This window comes from Sapajus apella, unplaced genomic scaffold (assembly GCF_009761245.1).
Source record: "Sapajus apella isolate SASKATOON/1434 unplaced genomic scaffold, GSC_monkey_1.0 scaffold9, whole genome shotgun sequence".
Classification (NCBI taxonomy): domain Eukaryota; kingdom Metazoa; phylum Chordata; class Mammalia; order Primates; family Cebidae; genus Sapajus; species Sapajus apella.
Genome location: NW_022436949.1, coordinates 20,700,519 through 20,712,842, shown reverse-complemented (window position 1 = coordinate 20,712,842; position 12,324 = coordinate 20,700,519). Strand labels below are relative to the sequence as shown.

The 12,324-nt window shown below is 37.0% G+C and overlaps 1 protein-coding gene across 7 annotated transcripts in view; it reads left to right on the top strand.

Annotated features, from left to right (window-relative positions):
- KLF12 (Kruppel like factor 12) overlaps positions 1 to 12,324 on the top strand; it is a 636,627-nt gene that overhangs the window by 310,765 nt on the left and 313,538 nt on the right. For 3 of the 7 annotated variants that reach the window (XM_032277272.1, XM_032277271.1, XM_032277270.1), the window contains one exon: positions 9,013 to 9,076. The exons of the other annotated variants lie outside the window; for them this stretch is intronic. In XM_032277272.1, coding sequence (XP_032133163.1) covers positions 9,044 to 9,076 — 33 coding nt within the window. In that variant the 5' untranslated portion in view covers positions 9,013 to 9,043. The remainder of the gene's footprint in view (positions 1 to 9,012; positions 9,077 to 12,324) is intronic. 7 annotated transcript variants of the gene reach the window in all.

Here is a 12,324-nt window from a genome sequence, read left to right as displayed (position 1 = left end):
TTTTCCATGAATTCAATTAAATAATAAATATAAAAGTACCTAGTCAGTGTAAACTATATATTAAAACATTGAAGAGATGGTAGATATTAGTGTTACACTTATGTCACTTACCCATATTCAGCCTACTTTTGTTGATCGTGAGCTTCTGTGTGTCCATAGAATATTATTCCATGGAATATTATTATTGATGTTCTCAGTTCTTGCATATGGGTGATTCATGTGTGATTTGATAATAGAATGTGTTTTCCATGTAATATGCATCACTATTATAAATCAGTGATTTTCATTACCTTCTAGGAATTGTTGGAATAAGGTTGAGTTAATCTTCAGTTTTAGTATTTTTCCATTTTGAAATGAGTTGTTTTTGGTTCTTATAAGAATCAGACCAGGTACAGTGGCTCATGCCTGTAATCCCAGCACTTTGGGAAGCTGAGGCAAGAATGTCACTTGAGGCCAGGAATTTGAGAACAACCTGGGCAACATGGCAAAACTCTGTCTCTACAAAAAATTAGCTGAATGTGCTGGCATGAGCCTGTACTCCCAGCTACTCAGGAGGCTGAGGCAGGAGGATCACCTGTCTGGGGCGGTCGAGGCTGCATTGAGCCATGATCATGCCATTGTACTGTAGCCTGGATGACAGAGTGAGATCCTGTCTCAAAAAAATAAAAATAAAAACAAAAAAGGAAATAAGAAAATAATTTGTCATTTTCAACAAATATTATTTTTATTTTCTGAGATTATGTAGTAATGAGAGAAGCATATGGTTAAGCAATCCGTTTGACAGTCTACTGATATGCTCGTTGAGAAATACTAATTGATTATGCATTATGACAGCTAGCTATGTGTTGAGGATGAGATTCTGACATACATAGAGCAAAGACGATATCTAAATACACAAACTTGGAATGATGAATTCAGCCAGTCAAAGCTGTCATTCAGAAAGGCCCTCGGCAGCCTGTAAGATAATCATTAAAAATATCAAAGTGTCTTGTTTCTGGATCACTATGTCAAAATGTCAGTAAAACAAATCTATTCAGTCCTTTGATTGAGCTTTCAAATTATATTATAAAATCTACCTTTGTTAAAATTCCTTGGGCCAAGATGTACAAAGAGATTGAACATAAAGTTTCCTAAAATACTTTGTCTTTTAATATGTTCTAATTATTGCAAAATATTTTGAGAATGCAAATTTCATTTAAATGTCAACCATAATTAAACATGTACCATTTGTTTTTCTACTCAAGTTTCACAGTTTGATGGAATGTTTTCCCCACAATTTAATAAATATTTGTTTTATTTCACATGAATTAATTCAAAAGTGTGGATAAGAGCAACATATTTTAATAAACTATTATTGTGATGGACTAGAAAATAAATGTATTCACTAAGCAAACTGTTTGCTATGCATTTGAATAGGATTTATCTTGCTTAGCATTGGCAGCTTATGCATACAGGCAACAATTAATAGGAAAGCCAAATATATATACTGCATACTGAGCAAAGCAACTTATTTTTTCTTGATTATGTCATAGATCTCTAGTATCTAAAATTTTTAAACTGTTTACCCCATGATGTCCTCTAGCTAGCTGTGTTCAAACAACACGAAATGAAGGGAAGTAGTAGAGAAATTCTTAGGCTGTGTGAACTATGCATTTGTACTTGGTACCAAATATGCGTGGGATTTCATTTTCAGTTGCTTTCAAAATTTTTAATTTTGCATTCTATGTATAAATCACACAGCTACATTTTACATATAGTGCTGTGAAATAAACTGGAGATTACTGCCTAAATGGGCACCCTATTCTTCCCTTCCTTCCACCAACCTCTCAAAACCCCAAAGATTTTAGCATCTTCAACATGATGGTTAAAAATGCATCCTGATAGACAGGATTAAGAGAAGGATGTGAGTGTTCTTCATCTGGCAATGCAAATGTGTGTGTGGCCAAGTTACTTTTGGCAGAATGCACCACTACATGTGGTAGTACTTATGGCACTTACATGCACATCCAAATGGCTCATGTTTATATTTTGTTACAATTTACATCACGTAAATTAGACATACAAAGACAAAATTTAATCATCTTGTCAATCCTTTGCAGTACAAATCAGATTTTTGACTATGCAGTCCTGATAAAATGGCAATTACACTTGAATCTGAGTGTAGCATAAATTACTTTTCAACCTGTTATATTGAGTACAATATATGTAAAAGAAATGCTTAATTCATTTGCTATGGTTACTTTCATTTAAAGGCTTATTTGTTCTGTGGGTGCATAGAATGATAGGGTGTAATGGAATGGAAGCTGAAAACAGATTAAAAGAGTAATTTCCATGTCAGTGTGCTTTTGCTTTACCTTCTCCCTCTGAAAATGGCTGTTTATTTAGTGATTTTTGTTGTTAAGTCAATGCTCAAGCTTTGAGGCGTACCTTACTCCAAGTGATACCTTAGTTCTTAAATTTTAATTTCTGTAGTAGTATCTGCTGTTTTAAATAGTGAAGAATCCTTGCGTGGAAGCATAATTTCAGGGAAATATAAAACTGGACATGGGGAACTGTTTTATAAATGAAGTATTTTAAATCAACGTACACAATGAACAGAATTCCAAGGGGATCTTTATTGAATATGGCTTACTATTGACCTTTGAAATTCCTTTCTCATATTTCTACTGGCTATTGCATCTTTGAATTTTCTTAATGGAGGAATTATGAACACTATACTGTGAGATCCTAGGGTGGAGATTCCATTTCCTGTGGATCCCAGGACTTTCCTGTAAGAAACATGCAAGTATGGTTGAAGGTGATACTGAGGAAGTATAACTTTGTATCACATATGTCATAGCTTTCCCTAGTTTGCAGGAAAGCTGAAGTGGAAAAGGAATTGGGCACTTGGTTACAAATGTAGGGAGTAGAAATAGGAGTGACGTTTCTTTAATACCCAATATGTACCAGACATTTTGGTATATATATTCCCTTTATAAATATTCGTAGCTTTAAAAAAAAAAAAAGGTGGAGGGAGAGTTTGATATCAGTTTAATAAGAGACAAGGGTCGCATGTAAAATGGAAACAACTTGCCCCAGATCACATTACCCCCAACTGTTAAGGCTGACGTTCCTTGGTCTGGCTTTTAAAGCTGGAGCTTTTCCACAATGGCATCACAGCCTTTCTCACATGGAGTGGAATATGCCATTTGTTCATGTGAATCCTGACCTGCTGGATACAATGGAGTTTCTGAAACTTCTGTGTTGTCACCTGGGTTTCCTGATGAGTCAAAGGAGAGAGGGTGGAACTTTATGCCTGGGTTTTTGTCTGGAGGAAGGGATATATGCTATAAAATAGGTGTGTCATTATAAAACATTTCCACGAAATCTTACTTGGAAGTTTTTTGTGCTTTCTTTTTTTAACTTAGGAGATCTTTACTATGATGGCCTTGTGTTACTAAATTTAGTGAGCATTGGATTACTTATAGGAGAATAATGCCTTCTTTATGGACTCCACCTACCCTAATTGAAATGATGTCTATTATCACCTTTTAATGTTTAATTATGAATTGTGAAAGTTAAATGTGTTTCATATGTAGACTTTACTTAGAAAATGTGTACCTGAAATGGAAAGTAAAGTACTATTCTCTCCTATCGTGAGAGGCATCTCTATTCCTATAGCCATGATTTGCTAGCTGTGGCCTGTTTTAAAAAACTCTAGTTTGTTTATCTTTAAAGAGTTATGTGTGTCCAGTGGAAATTCATGTGCCTCTTCTTGGTAGTAAGATGTGTCATGCTGTACAAGTTCAGAAGAGATACAGTAGGTGTCACCTGTCACCTAGCAACAAGCATTCTTCTTTGTATCTTTAGCTACTTTTCATTTTTAGTCAAAATAGCTATGAAAACGTAGCACTTAGATTTGCATTTATCTCCAGAAATATTTAGATTAACCTTCAAATATTTTTAGTTCCCAAGATAACTCACTGTGACAGATGAAACAGAAATAACTTGAAGTAGAAAAAAAGCAACTTACGTGGTAGAAACCTTGATGCACAGAGCAAGGCAAGCCTGGACCTGTTACATAACATCACAGACTGACATGCACAAAGCTTGCCTGTTGAGTTCCCTAGGTTGCTTTAAAAATTATGGTAACTGAATTGAATATGTATATAAACCTTTATTAGTTGATTTTTAAAATCAGTGCTGGAAAATACAGGATGATAACTAATGAAGCAGTGATTTGTCAACCTGAATCTAGAAGACAGAGTTCCAAATAGGATTGCTATACCAACACCACCATTCAATTTGCTCGAAACAGAGCAACTAAATTACCTTTGAGCAAAGAGTAGAATCCCTGACTAGTTGGATGTCTAGTGTGCGTCTCTGTCTCTATTTAAAGATACATAAAGGGATTCTCAGAGGATCTAGCACCAAGTATACTTATGGGTCCTGAGTATTTAAAATGTATTAAACACTAACCTTTAAAGACTGAGAACATAACAGATCATTTAAGATGTGATGAAGAGCAAGCAATCTGGTACTGTAGTATAATATAATGCCTGTACTCTGAGGTAATTATTACAGAGTAACTGCTTATTTATTAAGGTAGATAGCATTCACTTTCATTATGGCCAAGGTCACTTCTGTTGTCCAGGGTGTGCTGTCTTGAATTATAAAGGAACTCAAGTGATCGTACGTGGAAATTTCAAGACAGAAAAAGAGAAAGTGAATAATTTAACAATGATTGTCTATTGCTTGCAGCTACTAAAGAGAAAGAAGTGTAACTGGAATTTCTCCAGTCTCTCCTCTAAAACCATGAGTATTTATCCATGGTTCCAGGCAGCAATATTTTGGTTTAAAAGTAAACCTAAAATACTTTCAAAAGTATAGTATTTTATGCCTTGTCATTTTTCAGGTTTGTCACTTTGAAATAAGCAGCCAATCCTTTGCTTTTCTTCACCTAATGACAGCTGAGAAACATTTTTGAAGCCAGGAAAATGAGGACCAAAACCACACATGATGAACATTTTGACGAGGCCACTGCCTTTACAACTTCTGTGCTTTGGGGAGATTTACTGGATAATTTCAGAAACCTATTTGGCAGAGCTAAGTAAATTTAATTCGGAAATTGATGAGCTATTAACTGTTACTGGAAATGTGCCATTTTCCTATTTTATTATCATGGCTTGTTTTTGATAGGGATTTGAGGGGAAAAACCAAAGGCCCCTTAGCATGAATAAAATTAGATATGCATCTGTTCTATCGTGTGGCCTCCATTTAGATAAATCTTTTTTTATTTCCTATTCAATACCTAGGCTGTTGATTAAAGAGTGGTAATTCTTACATGTATGACATTTAACATTTTACAGATTGCTGTATAAACATTACTGCAATTAGAGTAGACAAGGTAGATAAAGCAGGTATTATTATTATCCTTGCTTCTTAGAGAAGAAAACTGGGCATCAAAGAGGTTGAATGAATTGCTGAAGTTCACACAGCCAGAAGATGATAGAGGTGAGACTGGGGACAGCAGGTCTTCTCAACTCTAATCTGTGTCCTCATCTCTAACCTTCATTTGTGCTTTAAAGCACGGGTAGGGGGGATCTAAAAGGCAAAAGATGAATCTTGAACCTTGTTTAGGAGCCTGAATTGGATGGAAAGCAAAAACTTGTTTTGTAACAGGCTCTCCCCTGCTTTAAAACATACAGAATTACACATATAAATTGTAGAAGGTTGCAGACATAGGTGGTATGGCAAACCACAAAGAGCCATGCAGTAAGTTTTGGGACTAAGGCAGGGGTTTCATAAGAAGCTTGACATTTTCTAACTTGTTATCTTGGTTATAAAATTTACCTCTGATCAGTTTCATCACCCTTGTTAAGTGGATCTTAAAATAGTTCATATGCTCAACTCACAGAACTGCTTTATTTTATTCTTTTAAAATTTGAGATAGGGTCTCACTCTGTCATCCAGGCTGGAGTGTAGTGATGTGATCTCAGCTCACTGCAGCCTCAACTTCCTGAGCTCAGGTTATCCTCCCACCTCAGCCTCCCGAGCAGCTGGGACAATAGGTATGCGCCACCATGCTTGACTAATTTTTGTATTTTTAGAAGAAACTGGGTTTACCATGTTGCCCAGGCCTTTTTTTGTTTTGTTTTGTTTTGTTTTTTGAGTTAAAGTCTCGCCCTGTCTCCAGTCACCAGGCTGGAGTGCAGTGGCGTGAGCTTGGCTCACTGAAACCTCTGCCTCCCTGGTTCAAGCAATGCTTCTGCCTCAGCCTCCCAAGTAGCTGGGACTACAGGCACACACCACCAGCCAGCTAATTTATTTATTTATTTATTTTACTAGAGACGGGGTTTCACCGTGTTGGCCAGGATGCTCTCGATCTCTTGAACTCATGATCCACCCGCCTCGGCCCCCCAAAGTGCTGGGATTACAGGCGTGAGCCACCGCACCTGACCCAGGGTGGTCTTGAACTCCTGGGCTCAAGCGATTTGCCTCCCTTGACCTCCCAGAGTGCTGGGATTACAGACATGAGCCACAACCCCCCCAGTCCAGACTGCTTTCAAAAAAAAGTAATAACATTGGCCAGGTGAGGTGGCTCACACCTGTAATCCAAGCACTTTGGGAGGCTGAGGCGGATGGATCATGAAGCCAGGAAATCAAGACCATCCTAGCTAACAGGGTGAAACCCTGTTTCTACTAAAAATACAAAAATTTAGCCAGGCATGGTGGCACGCGCCTGTAGTCCTAGCTACTCGAAAGGCTGAGGCAGAGGAATCGCTCGAACCTGGGAGTAAGAGGTTGCAGTGAGCCAAGATAATGCCACTGCATTGCAGCCTAGGCATCACAGTGAGACTCCATCTCAAAAAAAAAAAAAAAAAAAGCAAATACAAAAGTGGTTACAATGGAATATTTTGTCAATCCCCACATGCTGTAAACATATATGATATATATAGTTATATATAGTTCACATAATTTAATGTTTATTTTAGTTTGTAGACTGATTGTATCTAAAAATACAAATTATATAACTAAGGGGTAAGTTACTTGGGTAAGAATTATCTGCATAATTGATGCGGAAGAAGTTTGCTTTATTTGCTTTTTCTTCCATTCCTCATCATTAACTTTACTCATTTAACAAACATTTACTGGTCTCCTAAAATTTGTTGGGCCCTCTGCTGTGTGTATTGGGAAACAAAGGTGAGAATGGCGCAACATGTCTTCTTCTGGTGGGAGTATAAGTTGGTACAGCTAAGTACAATAGTATAGGATGAGGTTACCTGGGTGAGCGGTGGTTATAGTTTGCAGTGGCCTCTGCTTGCCAGACCCTGCCCTCTTTCTGATTTGGAGTCTCTCTGTGTCTGCTCTGAGGGGGCATCCTTTCTAGTTGCGTAAAAGCATCATTCAGGCTAGCAGAGACGCTGGTGCACACCAAATTTACATGGAAGGGCGTTTATGTGTGATTTGTAATAAAAATCACAAATTATAAGGCAAAAGTTAAGTAAATAATGATAGATTCCTTCAATGCAGTATTACAAATTTTTGGATTAAGCCTATGAGAAAATGCCTATGGCACATTAAATGAAAAGAATTACAGAACTGCTCTGAAAAATAATGAGCCAGGTTTGACGTACCTTGAACATTCTGCTAAGAAGTTGGAACTGATTGGATTAAATATATTTTGAAGACTAGAAAGGACAAAACATGTTTGAGAACACTGTGTCTTAGGTGACTTTTTAAAAGTATTTCGAAGGATACCATGTTATAGTTTAATTATCTTAAATAGAAGAATTATACTTTGAATTTCAGTAGAATGTTTTTAGTCTGCCACTGTAATATTAAAATATTGCATTGCCTTTTTAGTAGCGTGCCTGGTAAAAGCTCTAGTGCGTATTAGGAGATGTGTTTTGAGACATTGTTATAGCCAGAGAGACATATATATTTAAAAGTAGAATAAAATTAAAGGCCAGTTTCCTTCACTGGTTAAGCCCATGGAGCTCGTGAACGCTGCTGCATTTCATTTAAGGCCTTTATAAGTGAGCGAGTTCTTTTCAAATGTATGGAAACATACACAGGAAACCAGGCCCAGTGCTACAGCCCATAGACATTGGCACAGAATGGGCGCTGCTGAGAACTCCAGGGCGTGTCCCCTCTTGAGTGTAATTCCAAATGAAAAATAAAGTCAACTGTGCCTAATAAGCTGGCTCAACTGAATGCCAAAGAAAATTTGCCTCATGAAATGGAAATTCTGAAGCAAGTAACATAATGCTGAGAGAGAATAAATAGGAAGACTTGTAAGATATATCCAAAGAGGGCAAATGGTCTATTATAATCAGAACTCCCCAATTCAATAATGTGTAATGATTTGGTGAGGTCCAGATGGTCCTGGAGATTTCGGACCTTTTAGAAACCAGATAAGTATTTAATTTATATTTAATTTTTAAAAGAAGGGATATAGATTAATTTAGATCAATTTTGTTAAAGTTAGTTGGATATTGGCTGACAAGGAGCCACCAAATTTATTTGTATTCATTCTTCTGCACATTTGTAACAACTGTAAAGAAATTACCATTTCCCCAATAAAACAGCATTATTTTAAATCTCTTCATTGCTAAGAAAAATGAAGCCAAGTATTCCAATTTGAGTATTTCGAGCTTCTCTTTTATAGAGTAAATTTACTTATAAACCTTTTTTTTTTTTTTTGCCATTTTCTCCCCAGTTGTCTTTCTTTGTTGCATCCCTCTTTATTCCCTTCCTCCCTTCCTCTTTCATCTTTGCCTAGGTCTTCATTATCTTGTGCCCAGGATCTTGTCCTAGTGTCATAGCTGGTATTTTTTCCTCTACTGCATTTTGCCCTTTCATGGCTGCTGAAGAGCAAGCCAACAACACGTAACTGAAGAAAAGTTATGCCTCAGCTCTACTGATCATGAGCTTAAGGAACTGTAGAATCAAGGTGTATTTTTCCCCCTAAGGGAGGAATAACATCAACTTGCATAACTTTCATCATTTGTCTTTGTGTTTTTCTTGCAGGATCAATGTGACTCTAAGAACAAATGGATGAATGAATATCCATATGAAGAGAAAAACAATAAAGGTTGGTTAGTCAGATGTTAAAATTGCATTGAAAATATTGCTGTTTTGAGCATGACTTTTGGGCAGTTTATTCTCATTAGAGTATTTCCTTGTCTGAATATGAGACAGAGGTCTGTACTTATATGTGCATATCTATCAGTAAAATGTAATTTTTCTTTTTAGCTTCTTAAAAAGATTATATGGAAGCAACTCCCCGTTTTTGTCTGCATGTCTAGCTATTATTCTTTTCCAGAACTTAAGCTGGTATTTTAAGAATCAGCTTTCAGATGAATATTAAAAAATGGAAAACCGCTTGATGCAACTGATCACTGGTACAAAGGAAGAAGCCAGATTTTGTTTAATATACATCAGTTTTCTACAAACATACTTCTAATACCAGTGCCATATGGTGCATGATTGCTGTCAAATGCAGTCCTCTGCCCCTGAAGTCTCTGCTTTCCTCATAGAAGTAGGATCATCATGGAAAACTTTAATATTTGGTTTCCTACAAATACAGTATGAATTAAAGTGGGTGGGAGCTGTGAATTTCAACAGTCATCAAATAAGGTAAGGGCATTACCTTATTTGTGGTAGTTACTTGAGATTTTCTTGTAGTTCCTACTGGTTATAATGTAAAAATAATAGGGGAGGGACAGCAGGGGAAGGGGAGTTGGGGAGAGATAGCATGGGGAGAAGTGCTAGATGTTGGTGATGGGGAGGAAGGCAGCAGATCACACTGCCACGTGTGTGCCTGTGCAACAATCTTGTATGTTCTTCACATGTACCTCAAAACCTAAAATGCAATAAAATTAAAAAAAAATACAAAAAAAATAATAATACGTGACACTAAGAGAATTACAATATGGTAAACCAGCTCTATTTTATAAATAGCGTTTTACACTGAACACATCTTACACAGAGACATGTGCCTCATAATTCCTCTTGTAGCTGCTGAGCAATACAATTTTGTATTTTCCTTCCCATGTTACTCTTGCTGCTTCCAAATCAATGCACATCTTGCCATGTCTTTTTTCTGCCAGCCTACCTTCACAGTTACAAGTGATTTTCAAGGTTGTATCTTTCGCTTAAAATTGTCTTCTTCCATCCTCATTGGTAAAATTGTTCCTTTCTGGTATTTGTAAAGTGTTTTGACCTGTGGAGGGATATTGATTCAGATACAGTTCAAGGGAGACTTCTGCAGGTGTCAGTAATGTTCTTTTTCATGACCCCAGTGTTGCCTGTGTGGGTGCATTCACTCTGTGAGGATTAACTATACTGTGGACTTATTTGTATGTGGATCACTGGTGTGTTGGTAAAGTGATTCTCTGGGAGGAGGAGGGGAGAGGAGAGGCCTGATTATAGTGTTTGTCAATTCCTGTGGTGTAATTATTCCCACTATGGCTGGTTTAGATGCTTATGAACTGGCTTGCAGAATTCCTTAAAATTCAAAAATTGGCTCTCATGAGCTGGGGATGAACTAGCTCCAGCACACCACTGATAATTCCATTTATACAGTAAAGTTAAACATTTTATGTATTCCTTAACACTAGAGTGGCAAAGTTAGTAAATTTAAATTTTCTTGCCTCCTCTTTATATAAACATGGAAATGTTCTTATCATGCAAAATGTATTTATCCCTTTCCTTTATAAATGATGTTGAGACAGTATTTCTTTATGTTTTTGTTCAATTGTCATTAAGTTTTTATGCTTGACAAGATTAGTGTTATAATGTTAGCTTTGTAAGTTTATAAATTTTGGCGGTGTCATTATTCTGTAACTAATTTTTATTATGACAACTGAAGATGATAGCAAAAAGAATCATTGTGTTACTAGTTACTCTGAGGATAAACCCTGAAAATATTATGATCGACTGTAATATATGTGATTCATTCTGAACAATTGCGCCTTATAGCTCATAATTCATGAGTTCAAAATCTTTAAGGAGAAAGGAGCAGTGAGTATTTCATTTAATGTGTTTGTCCCATTGAGACAGAGTCTTGCTCTGTCACCCAGTTTGGAGTGCAGTGGCACGATCTTGGCTCACTGCAACCTCCACCTTCGAGGTTCAAATGATTTTCCTGCCTCAGCCTCCCAAGTAGCTGGATTACAGGTACATGCCATGATGCCCAGCTGATTTTTTGTATTTTTGATAAAGACGAGGTTTCACCATGTTGGCCAGGCTGCTCTTAAACCCCTAACCTCAAGTGATCTTCTCACCTTGGCCTCCCAGTGGGCTGGGATGACAGGCTTGAGCCACTGTGCCCAGCCTCACTGCTGTGTTTTTAAAAATAATTTTTCAAACATTTTATCTGTCGTAGATGCCTTTGAACAGAAGATACATTGATACTTGCTTTTAAGTCTGCTTGAATCAGATGCTGTCAGTTTTAACAAAGTCTGATTCAGGGAAAAAATTGCGGAGTTTGAAAATTCATCTTTATGTTTCAAATACTTTGACAAAGTCAGTATTAAGACGAAGTTTTAAAAATGTCAGTGGAAGCTATATTGCCATAGTATACATAATTGAAAAGGGATTTGAATATGGCTTTTAAAACTGTTTTGTACATTTCCAGTTTGCTAGTTGTGACAAAATCCTGCCAAGAGCCACGGAATATCATGCTGTGCCTTTCTGCTTAGGTTCTAAAATTTAAATAGACTACTTGGGTTTCACAAAATTTCTATTGTATCCATACTGAGAGTTTTACTTTCAGGAGCAATCTTCATCTGCCCTTTCCAAAAAAAAAAAAAAAACCTTTGCATTACTTTGCAGTAAGCTTTTCTTTACTTCATTTTTAAGTTACTTCCTTTGCTCAGCTTCATTCCGCTTGGATTTGTCCCTTTATCATCACCCTTTAGAAAACAAATAAATTCTAAAAAGTTTCCAGTTGACCATTATTTCCTGCTCACAAATACCAGCATAAAATCTGGTGGCTACATGCTTCAATGTATTTCTACAGTTGTCCTCTCTGTGAATATGGTGGTTTGTTGTGGACCTAGCTCCTTGCTTTGCTTCGTTATTCTTACCCCCAGCCATTTCAGTATGTTTACCCAGCGCTTAGCAGCCGGCTTAGAGCAGGTGTTCAGAACATACCCATGCCACATATACATTAGTCCAGCGTATCAGAGTTCACATTAAGACTTTGCTCTGCGACTGCCTCTGATGAACAGCTGCCTAACCACCCAGCATTAGCAGTGGGGTGACTTTTACTTCATGCATTTGGAAACCAAGAAAACAAGAGCGAGCCTTTCTGTGAGCGATTTCATGCCACACAAA